This window comes from Nyctereutes procyonoides, unplaced genomic scaffold (genome assembly GCF_905146905.1).
Source record: "Nyctereutes procyonoides isolate TBG_1078 unplaced genomic scaffold, NYPRO_anot_genome, whole genome shotgun sequence".
Lineage (NCBI taxonomy): Eukaryota > Metazoa > Chordata > Mammalia > Carnivora > Canidae > Nyctereutes > Nyctereutes procyonoides.
Window position 1 is genome coordinate 21,064,468 of NW_026575134.1, and position 19,684 is coordinate 21,084,151.

General features: G+C 33.3%; 1 protein-coding gene across 2 annotated transcripts in view; it reads right to left on the reverse strand.

The window, feature by feature from the left end:
* Nucleotides 1–19,684, reverse strand: part of HGF (hepatocyte growth factor) — a 79,971-nt gene that overhangs the window by 11,644 nt on the left and 48,643 nt on the right. For both annotated transcript variants that reach the window (XM_055301293.1, XM_055301292.1), the window contains exons 10-15: nucleotides 14,259–14,361; nucleotides 10,018–10,151; nucleotides 4,875–4,913; nucleotides 3,366–3,462; nucleotides 1,426–1,500; nucleotides 416–562 (exon numbers count right to left, since the gene is read on the reverse strand). In XM_055301293.1, coding sequence (XP_055157268.1) covers nucleotides 416–562; nucleotides 1,426–1,500; nucleotides 3,366–3,462; nucleotides 4,875–4,913; nucleotides 10,018–10,151; nucleotides 14,259–14,361 — 595 coding nt within the window. The remainder of the gene's footprint in view (nucleotides 1–415; nucleotides 563–1,425; nucleotides 1,501–3,365; nucleotides 3,463–4,874; nucleotides 4,914–10,017; nucleotides 10,152–14,258; nucleotides 14,362–19,684) is intronic.

Consider the following 19,684-nt stretch of genomic DNA (forward strand, 5'->3'; position numbering starts at 1 on the left):
TTGAGAATAAGCAGTCTTGTTTCTCAAAAAAAGAAAAAGGGAATGTCTATTATATGTTTGTAGTAGAAGTAGGAGTAGATAGCAGAGAAATGAGTCACTTACTTGTTAATATTACTTGCTAAATGGTCACTGCTTTTTTATGCATTATTTTACCTATTAAAGTTATCAGATGATTATTTACTAAGTTTTGGTTTTGGAGCAGGCTGATCAAACTATTGGTCAAACTTAATTTATTAAGTTTGAAAATTTTGAAGATGACTCTCTTTGTCTCTATGTAATACACACACATATGACATGTGACATATGCTTTTATAATAAATTTACATAAAAGAGAAAGAATAGCCACATATATAAAGAAAAAGCTTCACTAATTCCATTGTAGGTTAAAAATATAAAGCCTTCTTAAGCAACTAACCTAGCAAGCTTCAATAATACCAGATCTGATCCTTCAGGCCCATATACCAGCTGGGAAACATTCAGAACCTGTTTGCGTTTCTCATCTCCTTTTCCGTGGACGTCATGAATCCCAAGCCAAGCTTCATAATCTTTCAAGTCTCTGTTTCTAAATTAAAAATTTAAATGTAAAATATAATTTTAAATTGGGTGATATTGTTCACCCATATTATTATTTTAGCTTATAAGAGCAGATAAATAACTAAATTTAAAATTTGCATCAAAATATAATAAAGGGCAACATATTTGTTATGAGAGATCTGGAATGCTACAAGTACACATAAGCAGAAAGAGCCTTTAAACTGCTCAAATTCTAAACAGTTATTTAAAACAAAAAAACAACCTTTTGATTATGTTTAAGAGTAAATCACATGAGAAAAATTCTCAGGTAAAGCACATTACATGAATTATAATGTTCTGTAGATTTTCCTTCTTATCTTCGCTTTGTATAAGTTTGGCTTATCAATGATGATTGAAAATTTATTCTACCAAAATCCAAGTGACTTTGATGAGAATCAGGAAGCAAGCTTACAAATGCTGCCTCCTTAACTTTTCCTTAGGCTAATTCTCATTAAAAACTATTCCCGGGATGATTTGGAGGCTGTATCTACATAAGAAAGGAGAAGTGAGACTTGAGAGAAATTTGTTGGTAATTCAGAAAAGAATTTCTATCTAGAAATGTAGCATTGCAAGGAAGAGGTTGAGGAAAAAAAATTATTTACATAATTCTAGCAAAATTTCCCCCCAAATGAGAATAATGTCAATTGTGGAAAGAAGTGAACAGAAGTAGTATCTAGTCACAAATGTCAATTAAGTCAAAGTGAATTTTGTGAGTTAAATCTAAAGAAAGAAATTAATTTGCCGTGCTGGTGAATCTGTTAAGTGAATACATATTCTAAGTCTAAAAGCTAAATGGAGGTTTTACATATTTTTAAGTGCTCAAAACAAATATTGGCTTCAGAAACACTTTACCGAGAGGGGAAACATTGTCTTGCAGTAAGAATCCAACTTTCCTTTATCAATGATCCTCCACAGATATGTTTATTTCTATGAGAGAGGAAAGAGAAACAAGTAACATCTGTGCAGAAAGGGTGCCTGCCAATTAATGCTAAACCTATGTCTCCATTTGTTAAAAATAAATGCATTTGAGAGGAAAATGTAAAAATTAACTAGAATAAAATGAATAATCCTTTGACTGGAAAGATGATATTTGAGGATTGTAGCATTTGCATTTTTTCATAATGTGATTACAACTTTAGGAAATCAACTTTATTTTTGTTTAAGGAGCCCTGTCACTACACACCAACATGCATTGCCAACACACACATTCACCTGTGTGCGTATCTATCCTTGGGAGAGCAAGTATGTACTACAAAAATAGGATACTTAGAATAAACAAAAAAAATGCAAAAGAACAAAAACAATGTAGACTTATTTTAAATTCAATATCTGATTACAAAAACGCAAATTTGAGTTTTTACCTAAGACCCTGAAAACTATCTGGTGGTAGCAATATAGATCGGTACACTATTCCTTTCTTTCATCACCCTTACTTATCTTTGATACATTAACTTAGGACATTGTTGAGTTTCAGTAAATTTGTTTAGCTTAAAATGAGCAATCTAATATTTCACTTAAAAGGAAACAATTTTGTAAGACATATCATCTAGGAAATTATAAAATATTTATAGAGAGTGAAAAATACTAGTGCATTTATTTGATGATATCCTAAGTCTGTAAATGCATTATTTTTTTGGCGGAGAAATAGAAAAAGCACAACTTTTCACAATTTACAGTTCCAAAGAGTATAGATGTTCAGTGCTTCAGAGGGTAAAAGAAGAAGGTTCCCAGACTAAGACCACAATTATTTATGGCCTGTACCACAGAGGAGGATGAGAGTATATATCGAGTTTTAATTTCTATTCCTCTCAGTATGTGTTTTGGAAGAATAACTAAACAGCTGTTTTTACTGAGGACTTGGACTTAAAAGAAAATATGTTTATCTAAAAGTTTATAGTACTCTAATCTGATGCAAAAAGAGTTTCACCTGCTGCTCCAAGGGTGCAGACTCCCAAAGGAGTATTCTTATACAATCTCCCATGGGTAATAATAAATTAGGAAGTATATGCCCCCTTTTTTTCCTGGACTTATGAGATTTGCAAAGAATCACTAATTCATTCAGATATGTGGATTCCTAGAACATTTTCTATAAAGCAAATGAAACACTCTTCCCCCTTGGAGCCTTCATTAAACCTTTATATTTCATAATTGGCTCTAAATTCTGGTGAGTCTCACAAGTTTCTTTCAGTACTACACACCCAGGACAGCTACACTATAATTATTGACATAAATACTTTTAAAATTTGATGGGTTACTCCTTGCAAGGATATACTAAAAGAACTTTAGGCTGTCCTCTACATGGTATCTAAAGTCTTATCTATATTTATAGCAAAGGATACAAACTCCATGCTTGCTAAGAATTGGCTTATTCATAAAAGAACTTGAGTTTCAAGGGTCTTTATTCTACTTTAATGTCACTGTGATTTAATTGTAGCAAGGATGCACTTTCTTCCTTTACTCTAGGACGTTCTAACTTCTTAAAACTACTACAGTGATGCCAAGGTATAAGCAGGTTCTCTATGTAGTAGTGCTTTCTTAATCACTACCGAAGCATCACTTGCAATCAGAGATGGTGCCAACACAAATGGGACCTCCGTGAACATTTAAAAGGAACTGTCTGTGGAGGCACAAATTGTAAAATCCAGGGCTGTTAACAAGCAGAATATGTTCAGTCTCCTCTTGTATCCTGCTCAAATGAGTGCCTGCCTGTGTGGATGGCACAAACATCCTGTTGGGAATATGACTTTTGCAAGTAGTCCAAATACATCTGATTTGTATCTATTAATAATTACCTGTATTTCAAACTAACCATCCATCCTACATTAGTCCGCGTTGGAATTCCATTTACAACTCGTAATTGTTTTGTTTTGGCACAAGATATTACAGGATCTAAAAAGAGGACCAAAGATAACATTTTGACAAAACATTTTGAAATAATCAGTGCCTCTCAGTTTTCTTAAAAGCAATGGTAATTAAACAAATGTAACTACTACTATAATTTTGTCAGAAGAATATATGGGAGGAAAGAAGGTAGGTGTTATGACTAGAGTGTCACGTCAGGCCCAAAATGTTTGCTGTACTCACTTAGGTAAACAAGTAACACAGAAAATGAATCAACTCAAAGTATTGCCATAGTGACAATCATTTTGCTCACCAAGCACTAAGTACAGGCTCTTCAAGTCTAACACTAATTGAATTTCCCTCACAAACCTCAATATAAAATGACAAAATGTTATTTATAGTAGTTATTTCTACATGTCAATGGAAATCAATTGCCTCAATAAAAAAATTCTATTTGGTTTTTTATTACTTCTGAATTTTTATGATTCAGAAACAGGCTCAGAATTTTTATGATTCAGAAACCCATTTCAAAATGTAGAGTCATTTGGAAACAGGTTACCAACACTATATTGAAATTGTATCCAAGTGACATATTTATTATGTCCAAATCAGTGTACCCAAATGACACAATACCAAGTTCTTTGGAGTCAACTTTTTCCTGACCCCTCTCCATATCCCTTGCCTTATCCTTTCTACTCCTATGCATGGTCTAAAATTTCCATTTGCTTCCTCAACCTGGGACACATCAGGTGGTTTCTTAAATCAAAACACTTGAGTATCTTCCTTCAGGCCAAGAAGTATGTGAAAATCAAAAACAAGCAGCTCCAAGAATATTTTGTTAAATTGAGGATTAACTGAACCTCTTAGTTTATATCATTTTCACCTAGCAGAGCATTTGAAGAGCCTTAAAGATAGAACAGGTGAGAGCAGGTTTTATTCTTCTAAACTTTAGCATCCTGGTTTAATTTAAAGAATGGTGAACATCCATTACATATATTTTGCCCAAAATCACAAACAAGATAAATGCTCTTTTCAAAATTAAATATAACTTATATGTTCTGAGAACTGAATATCGATATTAAGTATGTAGTTACCTTTGTAGCCACTTTTACACATGCACATAGAAAATAATCAATAAAAAACAAATAGATTAATTTATTTTTATGATAGAAGCTAATAGAGTGATATTTTTCCATAAAGAAAATGATGACATCATCTCTGACACATAGAGAGTCAAATAAACTATATATTTTAAAAGATTACTGGGTCACCAGGGTGGTTCAGTTGTTAAGCGTCTGCCTTCAGCCCAGGGAGTGACCCCAGAGTCCCAGGATCGAGTCCCACATCGGGCTCCCTGCATGGACTCTGTTTTTTTCTCTCTGCCTGTGTCTCTGCCTCTCTGTCACTTGTGACTAAATACATAAAATCTTAAAAAAATAAAAAAGTAAAAGATTACTTACGGTCTAAATTGACTATTGTAGGTGTGGTATCACCTTCACCTGTAAAAATAAATATATACACATATACACAGTTCATAATACACATTTCTGTCATATAGAGCCAAAGCTATATATTGAAATGGAAATGTCCATGAATCGGATAACTCACTAAAATTCTTGACATTTATTTAAAGATTAATATTTATATTTGTTTTCAAAAATCACTTGTATTTTTTTATATGGTTGAGGACAACTGAAACATCACATGCTTCTGAAAACTCTTCAAAAATTCTAGAAGATAGAAATCAATGTCACTAATGGAAGAAGAGAGATAACAAAATGTAATTATATTTTGTTAGAATATTTCAAATATTATTTTTCCACATGGTAATAAAAAATATGGACAAAAAAAGAGAACTGCAAGTTGGTTCTAACTAAAACTTCATAACTTACTCTTTTTTCATAACATCCCAACTGCGGTTTAATGGCTGCAAAGAGAAAAGCTTGGAAGATACGAGATTTGCAAATACTTATGCAATAACGAATGAGGCATAGGACATTTCCTGAAGTTTAATGTCTGAGGAATTGATGGCCTGGAAGTTAGTCAGGCACTGTTTAGACCCAGCTGATTGTCAAGCCCTGGAAATACCCTGAGCTCAAATAAACTGGCAACAAAACAATAATAGCATATGGATTCCCTTGTAATATGTGCAAATTTGATTGTTATTAATGGCGAATCTCATGAGAATTAATATATGCTAAAGAGTCATCTTTATTTATGTTAATTTTCCAGATCACGATATTTTAAATGAATAAGGGTAAAGGAAAACACATAAATTTATTGTTTCCCTTTCCCTTTAGCTTAGTCTGGGGGAGGATTTTGTCTTAAAGTCAGCTGAGGTCAGTGTTTTAGCTCATAATACAAATTAGGATTGAGGCCAACTATGGTCATTAAAACATCAAGTATATTGGTTTTTCCACTCAAATCAATTACTTGAAAATTCTAAAATTAAAAACTATATTTTTATTCTTTCTGGTATTGCGATGAAACAGACTAGGCTTCTCTATCCTTAATTGTATATCAACTTTTCTATTTCTAAGCATCAAGCTAATAGGTAAACAAAATGGTTAGCTCATTATTGTAATTTACTGCAGTTTTTAAATTTTAGAAAATTTATAGATATTGTGTATTTGGGACTTCATAATTTATAATTATTTTATACATATATATTTTTCCTTTGAACTAATATTTCTCACACTTTGGAATAAGCTGAATATCAAATAAATCAGATTTCTAAAGATTCTGAGTTGGTAGATAGATTATGAGTTTTTAAAAAGCATTCTAGCTTCTTCTGTTGCACACTTTGAGCCAAACTTTGAGAAATTGTGCTCTAGGATTTTGCCATTTTACCATCAAATACTATTCTTACTTCTTTTTTTTTCTTTCCCCCTATCTCCACCACAGTACTAAAATCTGAAATGTGTGTATATATATAGATATATATAAAATCACACAAATATTTATCATATATATACATATATGTGATACAAATCTTCTGTATTGATTCAACTTGAATTTGAAAGGCAATATGTTGATGATAGAAGTTTTACCTCTGGAAGGGTAGGTAGTGTGCATGTTATGTGTTTATATGGCCTCAGAACCAAGTATGAGTTCTTACTGAAAAAAAACTTTATTTAATGCATTCTTAAAGCTTCAACCAAGTTCAAAACCTTATGGACATCACATATTTCTTCAGGCAGATATCTATATTCCTATTTTCATTACATATGTTATTTTGAATATATATTTATTAAATCATTATATTTACATAAATGTCTCTACACTGAAAACTATCCAAAGGTAAAAACCTATGATTTATATTGCTGCATATCTAGCAGGTTATAATATAGAGCTTTGCACACAATAGCAACTCAATTTAAAGTTATTAATAAATGAATAAATAATATAAACTTAGATGGAAGTTAAGTTATCCAAGACACTTACAGTGAGAGAGCTGAAATTCTTAACCTGGAAATTGGAGTTGAAGCTCTTAACTACTACACTGTAAGTATTTAATACTGAAGATTTTTTAAGATCTACAAAGTATATATGTGTATAGATTAATATATAGGCATTTCTCTAGTTTTATTTTTACATATCTGATAATCTTAAAAATGTATACTAAGTACTATTCTGTAAGCATTTTTTATTTTTTTAAAGATTTTATTTATTTATTCACAAAAGACACAGAGAGATGCAGAGAGAGAGGCAGAGACACAGGCAGAGGGAGAAGCAAGTTCCATGCGGGGAGCCCGATGTGGGACTCGATCCGGGGTCTCCAGGATCACGCCCTGGGCTGAAGGCACCACTAAACCACTGAGCCACTCGAGCTGCCCAGTAAGCATTTTTTTAAAAAGAAATAAAAACTTTTGTATGATTTGTAATACAAATGTATAGTGTGAAAATGACTTATAGAGTCTCTACAGTTAAATAAGAACTCAAATCTTCTAAAGACAAATTTTATTAGCCTTTCACCAGCAGGAAAATGTAAATATATCCTGGCTATAAATAATAGTTAGAAAAATGACAGTATAAAAATATTTATTGAAATTAATGTTCAGAATGTATTGAAATAAAAATGAGTTATCTGCAGTAGCATTTAATCAAATGCCAGCAACACTCTGAAATCTTTCAATAGCACAATAGTTTTAGTTGTAAAATGTTAGTTAAAAATGTTTTGAAAACTTTTAAAATTATTAGAGTCCTGTGTCAGGTTTATAAACCAAATCACCGTTCCCTGAGATTCTACAAGAGCATTTTACTCTTAACTATGTCTATGTTAGACATAGACCTGTTTTAAAAGCCTGACTTTTTTTCCTTCTTCCTAGACCATTGGATATTTTATTAGCCTCCATTATTCTTAATCATAGAGACTTCACAAAAAGGTATCATCATGTAAAGCTAATACTTATTAAAAATTATCCTTGAACCATTAAAAAGATTCATGTCCCAGAGAGGTAGGTTTCTTTGTTTTGTAATGTTAAACCTAGAAAGACATCTAAAGAAGAGCATTTTCAGGACCTATGCAAACCCTAATATGAGAAAAAAAGAAAATTAAGAACACACTAATTTGAATGGCTATGATGATAGCTGATGAAATATAATATGATATGCTATGTCTTTGCAAACACGTAAGGAAGGTGTTTATTTACCATTATAGATAATTTATTTATTGAACATAGGTTAGAAAGTTCCAAGATGTTCATATTGCCATACTAGATGAACATTATATTTAAGAAGTTTGCTTTTTTATGCTAAAAGTTCACAAAACATAATCAGTGTTTCTATTTACGGCAATAAATTATCTCTTTGATTTGCCACAGAATATGTGTTTGTATTTCATGTTTTAAAGCAAACATGAGGGGTGCCTGGGTGGCTCAGCAGTTGAGCTTGGCTCGGGCCGTGCTCCTGGGGTCCTGGGATCAAGTCCTGCATCAGGCTCCCCTCAAGGAGCCTGCTTTTCTCTTGGCCTGTGTCTCTTATGAATAAATAAAATCTTTAAAGAAAGTTTTAAAAATAAAGCAAACATGATATCTTCAATCTAATCTTTTAAAAATGGGCACTACTTTTGTTTCTATTTTCAAGGTACTTGCCACTAGCTTTTCTCAGATGAAAAACATTCTTTTTTGATATATTGAGCTTTTAAAATTTTAATTTCAGTAGAATTAACATACAGTGTTGCATTAGTTTCATGTGTACAATATAGTGATTCAACAATTATACATATTACTCAGTGCTTACCATGATGTTTACTCTTTAATCCCCATCACCTATTTCACTCATCTTCCCACGTACTGAGAAAAACATTCTTAAAATAGGACTCTTATTGAATTTATATAAATATGTCTTTTTTAGACAAGAGATAGTTTAACATAGTGTTTAAAGATGTTTGTTATAAACACAGAGCTATGAGATACACAGTCTAGTAAAATGGTCTTTTGCTACTGACACAGCTTTATAACAAGCCTTTTTCACTCAATAACATATGGAGGATATACTTCCATCTAAATATATACCAATCAGTGGTACTTAGTAGAGATGACTTTGCTCCCCAGGGATTTTTGGCAATGTCTGAAGATGTTTTTTGGTTCTCACGACTGGAGGGAGGGGTGGTTTTATTGACATCTAGTGGCTAGAGGCCAGGGACATCACCAAACAGTTTATAGTCCACAGGCCAGCTTCCTACACCAAAGTTTTATGCAGTACAAAATGTCAGCAGTGCCAAACTTGAAAAATTCTGAGACATTTATCCAAATCCTTGTTTGACTTCCCAAACTTTCCAATTCATAAAGTTGCACATTATTCAAAGACTCTGACTATGCAGACCTTCACTAATATTGAGCATTAATGATTATTTTCTTATTTGCCAACCTGACTTATGAAATGATCTTATGCTTCTACAATTTCATTTTTTTCTTACTATTAAGCTTTAATGTATTTTGTTTGTCTATTAATTATACTTACTCTTGAAAATTCATTTTCTTCATTGTTCTAAATTATCTCATTTTATCTTATTGATATATAGGAGCTCTTTTATATGCGGTGTATCAAAAATATATATTTTACATATATCTTTTACTTTACACATTGATACTCTTTAAACAATATCATCTTTAAAAAATCATCTTTGACTCAGAGATGTGGATGGAATGCTCTAGGCTTTCTAGTTTTAGGCTAAGGTACTGAGAAGAAAATGAAGGGAACACTATCTCAGGTCTATCCATAGGTCTATTCCTGGGTGGGGGCTTTATTAGAGCTCTCAGTTAGTATTGGGGGGTCTTTCTGGTACATATTACAATGACAGCCATTTATTGGTTCTGGACTTCAAATGAGGATTTTCTGAGGAGGAAATCTTCTTTAAAAGGTCAGCAGAATGTCTCTTTGTCTACAAGAGAGACGAAGAAACGTCTCTTTGGAGTGTGTGTGTGTGTGTGTGTGTGTGTATGTCTGTGTCTGTGTGTCTGTATTACAGTTTAGAATGCATCCCATTTTAGGATCAGCTCTAACCTTCCTATATTTCCACCTCTGACTGAGGTATCAATTTAAAGGAGATTCAGTGTATTTAAAATATTTCACCTGAAGAAGATCATTAAAAGTACTTACAACGAGAAATAGGACAATAATCCCATGGAATGAGAGGATTTCCCGTGTAACACCAGGGACCATGGGCATCGTCATCAGGATTCCGGCAGTAATTCTTATTCAGCTTACTAGCATCTGGTTCCCAGAAGATATGCCTGCATAAACAACAAACTCTAAACATCACAAGCTGCTCATTGTGTCCAAGAGAAACAAACTGTCACCAAGAAGATAAATCCTAGCATGTAACTTTCATTATAGATACAACACAAGCTTCTACTTCATGTGAATTTTGGTAATTTTGTTTTAGACATATTTTGTTGTTGTTCTTGCAGTTTGGAAGTGTGTTTTCTATTCAGGATTATGGAATAGGGCTACATAATTAGCATAGATAAAATGATGAAAAATTTTGTGATTTTGCTTCTATTTAACGATTACAGTGGCAAGGTAACAATACTTGTAGGCATAGAAATGGAGAAACACTGACAGAAAAAGAGCAGGTGACAAAGATCAAGGTTATAAAATACATAGAAAATGCAAGCTATTGCGAAAGTATTTTTCATGTTTCAGAAACATAAGCATTACTAGCAACATCATTCTGACAAGGACAGAAAGATACACTGAAGAATTAATAATAGTGTGCTAATGAAATAATTTAAATCTAAAGTTTCACTGATCATATAGTTAGAATATAGGAGTTTTTGACAGATAACTGAGTAACACTTTCTTATTTTACATCTTAACCGAGTTTGTTTTTTATTTTTTTCAAAGATTTTATTTATTTATTCATGAGAGACACAGAGAGAAGCAGAGACACAGGCGGAGGGAGAAGCAGGCTTTATGCAGGGAGCCCGATGTGGGACTTGATCCTGGGACTCCAGGACCACGCCCTGGGCCAAAGGCAGATGCTCAACCACTGAGCCACCCGGGCACCCCTTACTAAGTTTATTACAAAAGAAAAGCAAAAATACTGTGCATTATTTTATAAGACCATGCCCACTCATATAACATCAGTATTTATATGTATTTTGTTAAGATTAATAAAGCCAAACTCCAAATGACCATCCCAATCAAGTCATGAAAACTATATAAGTGACTGAATTTGTTTTGGATTAATAATTATTACCATACTTAAATGTAATTAGTGGGCATTAAAAAACTGGAAAAGTTTGGACAGGGACAGTTGGACTATCTTTCCAAACTCAGTTTCATTTTCTGAACCAATAATATCAAATATAGTACTTACTATGTGCCAGATTCTATGATGTGATTTACATATATAAGCTTAAACCAACCTAATGAGATGGGCTTTAAGATTATGCTATTTCATACTTGGTGAAATAGAAATCCACAGAAAATGATTTTTCTGAGGTCACATGGCTTATAAGCAGTAGAGCAGAGGTTTGAACAAATAGCTCTAGAGTCAATGTTCAAACCACCGTTCTATACTATGTCCTTATTTAGTAGTAGTTTCTTTTTTTTTTCAAGATTTTTTGTTTATCTATTCATAAGAGACACAGAGAAAGAGGCAGAGACTCAGGCAGAGGGAGAAGCAGGGAGCTTCTGCGGGGAGCCTGATGCAGGACTCGATCCCAGGACCTGAGCCAAAGGCAGACATTCAACCACTGAGCCACCCAGGCACCCCTAGTTGTAGTTTATTCTTAAACCAAAATGGTACCATGCAATTTAAGCCTTCATCAATTTACTGCTATCCAACCCAAACTCAGTGAATTAACGGTTTTAACGATGAGTTCCCTATGTGAATATGCCACATATTTCAGTGGTATGCTGGTAATGTTTAAAAGAGAGCTCTGAGATGTGTATGAAGACTTTATCTGTTGTCCTTGCTAATTTCTGAGGTGCGAATTCTTCCACCACAAAAACATCAAGTTTCCAATGTCCAAATCTTCAGAGATTTCTGATGGCAGAGTTGGTACTATTGTCTCTCACAAGCCCGTAAGAGCTAGATCCACCACATGGCAGTGTTGAAATCAGCATTTCATCTTAATCATTCTAATTCTCACTTAAAATTCTCTAATGAATCTTAATGCTTAGGATAAAATCCACAGTTCCTAGTCCAGCTTCCAAGGCTCTATATGGTCTTGCAACTAGAGAATTCCTTTTCTGTGGGCAGTTAACCAAATTACACCATCTTTCAACCTTACCAAAATTATTTCGGGCACTTTGCATTCTCTTGGCATAAAATATGCTATTTTTCATGATTTTTATAGTATGGTATTCGCATTTGCTGTTGGATGGCATTTCGGAGCATGAGATCCTGAGGTTGGAATTTGGCTTATCTTTGAAATCCTAGAGCTACAGTGTCCAATACAGTAGCTACTAGCCACAGGCAGCTACTGAAGAATTGGTATGTAGCTAGCCCAAATTGAGAGGTGCTCTAATTGTAAATATACACCAATTCTTGAAGCTTTAATATGAAAAAAATGTAAAATATCTCATTAATAATTTTATATTGGATACAAAATGAAATGAAAAGGCTTTAGATATATTGGATTAATAAAATATATTATTTAAAATAGTCTTGCCTGTTTATTTTCACTCCTTTAAATGTGGCTAATAGAAAACAAAAGTACATGTGCAATTTACATATGTGAAATCCATGTTTATATTGGAGAGCGCGGCTTTAGAACTATCACTGTTTGTGAAGTAAGTTAATTGAAACCATATCATCCAGCAGTGAGTACATTTTGGAACAGAATAAAGTTAAAATTAAAGTATAACTAAAGGCAAAATAACTCAACCTCTCAGAGCCCTTAAATTCTTATTCACACATATAGAAATATCTTCCACATAGGATTATGATGACCAAATAAGATTATAACTCGTGTAAAGAAACCACAGCATAAGTACTTGATCAAATGATACTAACCTTTTTTCCTTCTATTCTACTGCATATTATATTCTGGGATATTTATTAAAATCAGTTTTATGTCACCACTATGTCTCAGACTTTTATAGTAATTTCAAACACACTGGCACTATTGCTAGGGTTGAGTAGCAGACAGGTTTTTTTTTTATATATATAAATTAATTTTTATTGGTGTTCAATTTACCAACATACAGAATAACACCCAGTGCTCATCCCGTCAAGTGTCCTCCTCCGTGCCCGTCACCCATTCACCCCCACCCCCCGCCCTCCTCCCCTTCCACCACCCCTAGTTCATTTCCCAGAGTTAGAAGTCTTTATGTTCTGTGTCCCTTTCTGATATCTCCCACACATTTCTTCTCCCTTCCCTTATATTCCCCTTCACTATTATTCATATTCCCCAAATGAGTGAGAACATACACTGTTTGTCCTTCTCCGATTGACTTACTTCACTCAGCATAATACCCTCCAGTTCCATCCACGTTGAAGCAAATGGTGGGTATTTGTCATTTCTAATGGCTGAGTGGTATACAATGGAATATTACTCAGCAGACAGGTTTTTTCTGTGAATATGTCCAATGTCAAAATCTCTAGTTCTCTAAAATATATAGTCTTTTTTTTTTCAATTGCATATACACTCCTTTGGTTGTAGAAAAAATTAGTGTTTCAAAATAAAGTTATAGCAGGAAACCTATCTCTATAAGTTATTAATAGTTAAGTGGATATTTAAGATACGTATGTACACTCATGGTCTCACTGATTTTTCATAAATTGATGTTAACAATTAGTAATTAACTATGAGAACACAATCATATAATGTACTATTTGAAGCACTAGATTAGCTACTTAATTACACACTGTCTTTTGTACATCAGGCTGTATAATTGTTTTCTCAATATGGCCATATCATTCGTGATGGTGAAGCCAAAACTTGTGCCCACTTTTTATTAATGTCTCCCATGGGCATCTTATCACAGAACAGAACAAATAGTAAATATTCAATAATAATGTGCTATATTGAATTGCTTATTTAAAAATTTGGGGGCGCTTGGGTGGCTCAGTGGGTTAAGTTGCCGACTCTTGATTTTAGCTCAGGTCATGATCTCTAGGTAGGACTCCAGGAAGAGACTGCTTCAGGATTCTCTCTCCCTCTGCCCCTCCTCCTTCCCCCCCCCCCAATAAATAAATCTTTAAAAAGAAAAAAAGTTTGTTACATGAAGGGAAAATGCTAAATTGAGTTGCACAGAATAACAAATCTAATGTTTGTCTTAGCTTACTATAATATATGAGAATAGAAAGAAATAGCAATGTGCATATCTGTACTAGCAGATGCTGTTATCACCACATATTATGTATTGATAGAAAGAAATCTACACACCTATGTAAGTCTTCCATGTTCTTCTCCCACATTGAACATGTTAGTCCAGATCGTGTTTTGGATAAATTGCCCATATAATTTTTGCCATTCCCACGATAACAATCTAAACATAAAATATATTAAAGAGGACTAATGAATACAAGGAAGTATAAAAGAAAAACATTATTTACAAGCATGAAAATTCATGAAAGTCAACATAAAAATTAAGACAATACAATCTGTACAAATATTTCAGATTAAAGTATCTTTATTTTCCGCCACATTTCTTCCTTAAAGGTTTATGTATCTTATTACAAACCCCCAAAAAAAATCAAAGAAAAAAATTAAATGAGTGGCCCTTAGGGATACCTAAGAAATGAGAATTTTTAGAATCACGTATATATTTCCCAACATTTTCTTCTGAAAAACTTAGCTCCACAGAAAAGTCAGAAGAATAATATAACAAACACTCATATGCTCGTCACATTCGTTGTGTTTGGGTTTTCATCGTTCCCAAGATTAACATTCTGAGTCACCCAAGCCAGCTGTTTTGCAAATGCTCTTTAATTTCATTTTGTCTGATTATTTTCTCATGATTAAAATCAATTTAAAGACAGGATTATGGCATAGATGATATTTTTGTCCTTTTCACAGCATTTTGTCATATGACATATGATGTCAGTTTGTTCCATTATTGGGGGTGAGTTTGATAACTTGGTTAAGTGATGTAAAGGAAAATTGTTGGGGCCTCTGAGATTGAGTAAATATCTTATTTCCAAATTTTCAGATGATTCATTGTTTTAAAATAGTTGTTCTTCAATTTCCTACATTTCTTTATCATTTTTCTGTAAATCAGAGCTTTTCCTTCTCCCCTACTCCTTCTGTGTAAGTATTCTACTACCACTGGTGATGGTGATGCTGCTGCTGCTGCTAGTAATACTAGTGCCTGTAGTAGAAATGGGAATATACATAGAGACTTCTATGTCCTCTTTTTACTCAAGATGATATCTAATCTATTCCTGTTGCTCATTTGGATACTCAAAGTTGTTCCAAAGTTAGCTGATGGAAGCCACTTTTAACTGGCTTCTGTGCCTTTTACTGTGTCCCATGTGGTTTTATTTCTCACTTTTTTTTAAATGAGTAATTTGTGTTTTATTAAACATTGATAGAAGTGTCCATATTCCTAATTTTAAAATATCATAAAAAGGAAGTCAAGTAAAAAAAAACAGTTCTTCCAAATATGTAAGTTGCAGTTTTATATTTGAAAAGAAACACTATTCCATAATTTAAATAATAACACATATTTAAAAAGTGACTATTAAACATTCCTGAGTTTTAGATGACTGAGAATTGCAGATTTGGCTATATTATCTACAAACATACATCAAGATTATTTCTGTTTAAAAACTTGGTAAGCCCAGCGCCTGGGTGGTTCAGTCAGTTAAGCACCTGCCTTCAGTGAGGTCATGATCCCAGGCTCCCTGCTAAGCGGGAAGTCTACTTCTCACCTTGCCCCTCCCACCTGCTCGGTGTGCTCTCTCTCTCTCTCTCTCTTTCTCTCTCTCTCTCTCAAATAAATATAAATGAATGAATGAATGAATAAATAAATAAATAAAATCTTATTTTAATAAATAAAATCTTTTTAAAATATTTTAAAATTTGGTAAACTGTAGTCTACTTACCATTGGCTTTAAATATACTTTAATATCATAATAAATAGATATAAATCCTAATAAAATTTTCAAATAATTTAATAATTTGTTCAAGAATCAGTTAACATAGTGAAAAAGAAATATAATAAGTATACTCAATAGTCAGGTTTTCAAATCCATGCATCACATTTCATAATAGCACTATAAGGAATTTGGGCTTAAATATAAAAACTCAAATAGGATAAGACTTGATACAGATAACACAGCAGCCATTCCAGTACACAATAAAATTCTTTTCAGAAAGCATAAACTTGAAAAGTCCAATACTTGTACGTAAGCAGAATATACTAATGAAAACATGTTCCTCTGATGGTGCTTTTTTCCTCCATATTAGGAAAGTTTAAATCTTTAGCTGTTAGGTAGTAAATTCTTTAGATGGATTCTTACTGAAGAAAGCAATTGTGCAATGCAGGACACGAGTAGTGCTCTTTCACATATCTTTGGATTTTTTGCATATATTTTTTTCTATATTGGTGGAAGAGATCCTCCTCACCACCACTACGCTTTTACTTGAATAAAGCCTACGATATACTTTTTCTTCTAAAACTTTATTTTAGAATAGATTTAATTTATAAGAAAGTAGTACATGTTACAGAGAGTTCTTATATACCACACAGTTTTTCCTACTTTTAATATCTTACATTAGTATGATAGCTTTGTCATAACTATTGAGCCATACTGATGCATTATTAACAAGACTGTATCTTGTTGAAATATTTTTAGTTGTTAAACTAATATCCTTCTTTGTGCCCTAGGCTCCCACGTGATACCCCATTATATTTAGCTGTCATTTCCTAAGGCTCTTCTAAATATGACAGTTTTTCTGACTTTCTTATTTGATGATCTTGTCAATTTTGAGGAAAATTGTTCAAATATTTTTGATCATTTTTCAAAAGATTTATTTATTGGATGGGGGAGGCAGAGTGGGAGAGAGAGAATCTCAAGTGGACTCTCCTCCTGAGCACATAGCCTTTCATGGACTCTATTGCAGGATTCCATGACCCTGAGATCATGACCTAGACTGAAATCAAGAGTCAGACGCTCAACTTACTGAGCCACCCAGGTGCCCCGGTCAAGTATTTTTTTTTTTTTAAATGCCCATCAGTTGGCTTTGTCTGATGTTTTCCTCATGATGTGATGTGGGTTATAGGTTTTTGAGAAGACATGAGTTTTTTAGCACTTTTTAACTTGCTGGTGAAAGATACTCCAGCCTCACTTTGTCTCAGGCCTCCTGGAATCATCAATTTCTCCAAGGGGACTTTATTTTAGCGATGAAAGCTAAGGATGAGATAAGAAATAGGTGCCAAGGAACGCCTGGGTGGCTGGGCGGTTGAGCGCCTGCCTTCGGCCTGGGCCGTGACCCTGGAGTCCTGGGATCGAGTCTCATGTCGGGCTCCCTGCATGGGGCCTGCTTCTCCCTCTGCCTGTGTCTCTGCCTCTCTCTCTCTCTGTGTTTCTCATGAATAAATAAATAAAATCTTAAATAAAAAAAATAGGTGCCAAGTGTGCTTTTGTTATGTGTGATTTGAAGCATAATTTCCATGTGTTTGAAGAGAATTTACATATACGTACTTTATTTTTAGAAATCTAGAATTCATATATTTTATTCATTACTTAGATTTTTTTATCCTTCACTTTTTGGTTTTAGAATTTTTATATTTTAAAATATTTCCCTTTATCTATAAGATACATTTTAACACTTACTTTCAAATTTGTCATTTGTCTTTTGAATTTAAATACGGGTTTGGGGGGCACCTGGGTGGCTCAGTTAGTTAAGCATTTGATTTTTGATTTTGGCTCAAGTCATAAGGCTGCGCTGGGCATGGAGCCTGCTTGATTCCCTCTCTCTCTTTCTCTTTCCCTCTGCTTCTCTCCCAACTTCTAGCTTTGCTCCTGCTCTTCCTCTCAGACTCTCTTTCTCAATCAATCAATCAATAAGAGGTGTGTGTGTGTGTGTGTGTGTGTGTGCGCGTGTGCATGCACACTTGCCGTGGTAGATTTTTATTTTTTTTTTTCTTTTACGGCCTCTAGATTTTGAGTGTTAAGTAGATAGCTTTTCACCATATCTAAGTTAAAAAAGAATTCGTCCACGTTTACTTCTAGTATCTATGTGGTTTCCTTTTTTATATTCAGAGCTCCTACACATTTGGAGTTTATTTTAGGGATGGTGTAAGGCATGTATTCAATTTTATCGTTTTTAATTTTACCCATTATTATATTTCAAAAGTTCATTTTTCACCCAGTGATACATAGTTCCACACACTTAAAATGTAATAAATCTATGTAAGAAATCTATTTCTGACCTCTATATTTTTTCCAATTGCCAATTTATTCATTGCACTAGAACTAAAGTCTTAATTACAAGCTCTTTATAAAATCTTTTAATATCTGATAAGGTTAATTGCCTCTAATCAGCCTTATTTATAAAGATCTCCCATAGTGTACTTACATGTTTATTCTTCCAAGAGAACTACAGAATCAGTTTGTTTGGAATGAGAAAAACAACCTATGGATCTAATTATTAGTATCACATTACATTTATAAATTAACTTAGGCAGGGGTGCGAGGGTGGCTCAGGTCGTTAAGCATTCGATTCTTGATTTTGGCTCAGGTCACAATCTCAGGATCTGAGATCGAGCTCAACTTCAGGCTCCGTGCCGAGAGTGGAGCCTGCTTAAGATCCTCTCGCACTATCCCTCTGCCCTTTCCCTGCTAGCACTCTCTCTCAAATAAAAATTAGGTTATGTAGAATTGATGTATTTATGATGCTGAGTTCTCATATCAAGAGCAAGGGATGCTTTTCCACATTAAAGTACACTTTAGTGGCCTGCAGCAGTGATTTTAAAATTTTATTACATAGATTTTGCAGATTTCTTTCTAAACTTATTCCTGTTTCCATAAGTTTTGTTTCTATTATAGATATAGTTTTCTCCTTAATTAAATCTTCAAACTCACATATGAATGCTACCTTAGGGATTTTTTATTACTTGAATTCATTTTTCAAAGTACATTACTATTACATCTTTCCATAAATAAAGATCTTTTCCTTCTCCACCCAATCAATATGTTTTCTTATTTAAATGGAATAATCTCTGTAATACAATATTAAAGAGGAATATGTTAAACCATGTTAAATTATATTTACGATGTTAGATAGTAAAAATAGTATACATTCTTGTTTTCTTTTTTAATGTCTATAATGTTTACCATCAAGTATAATGGATATATGTGTTTGTGTATGTTGATACGTCTGTGTATATATATGTGTATATGTTAAAATGTGAAAACATATTTTAGGGAAGTCTCTCTCTGTGTTTATATAGATAGATATAAATAGATACAGATATATAGATATAGATATATGGATATGTGTGTGTAGTATATATATTCCGGAAATTCTTATTTGGGTATTTTTATGAGAAAGTAGTGATTTTTGTAACAGGAATTTCAAAAGCTGTTAACACTTATTATATGATCGTTTTTTTTAGATCTAAGATGAATGTTAATAGGTATCTAAAACTGAATCATTTTTGTTCTTAGACTCAACTCCATTAAGTCAGTATGTATTATTTTTAAATTGTTTTATCAGACTGTTCATTCAAATTTCATTCAAAAATTTTATATTCACAGGAATGCCTCCGTGGCTCAGCCATCGAGCATCTGCCTTTGGCTCAGGGCATGATCTCGAGTCTGGGGATCGAGTCCCGCATCTGGCTCCCTGCAGGGAGCCTGCTT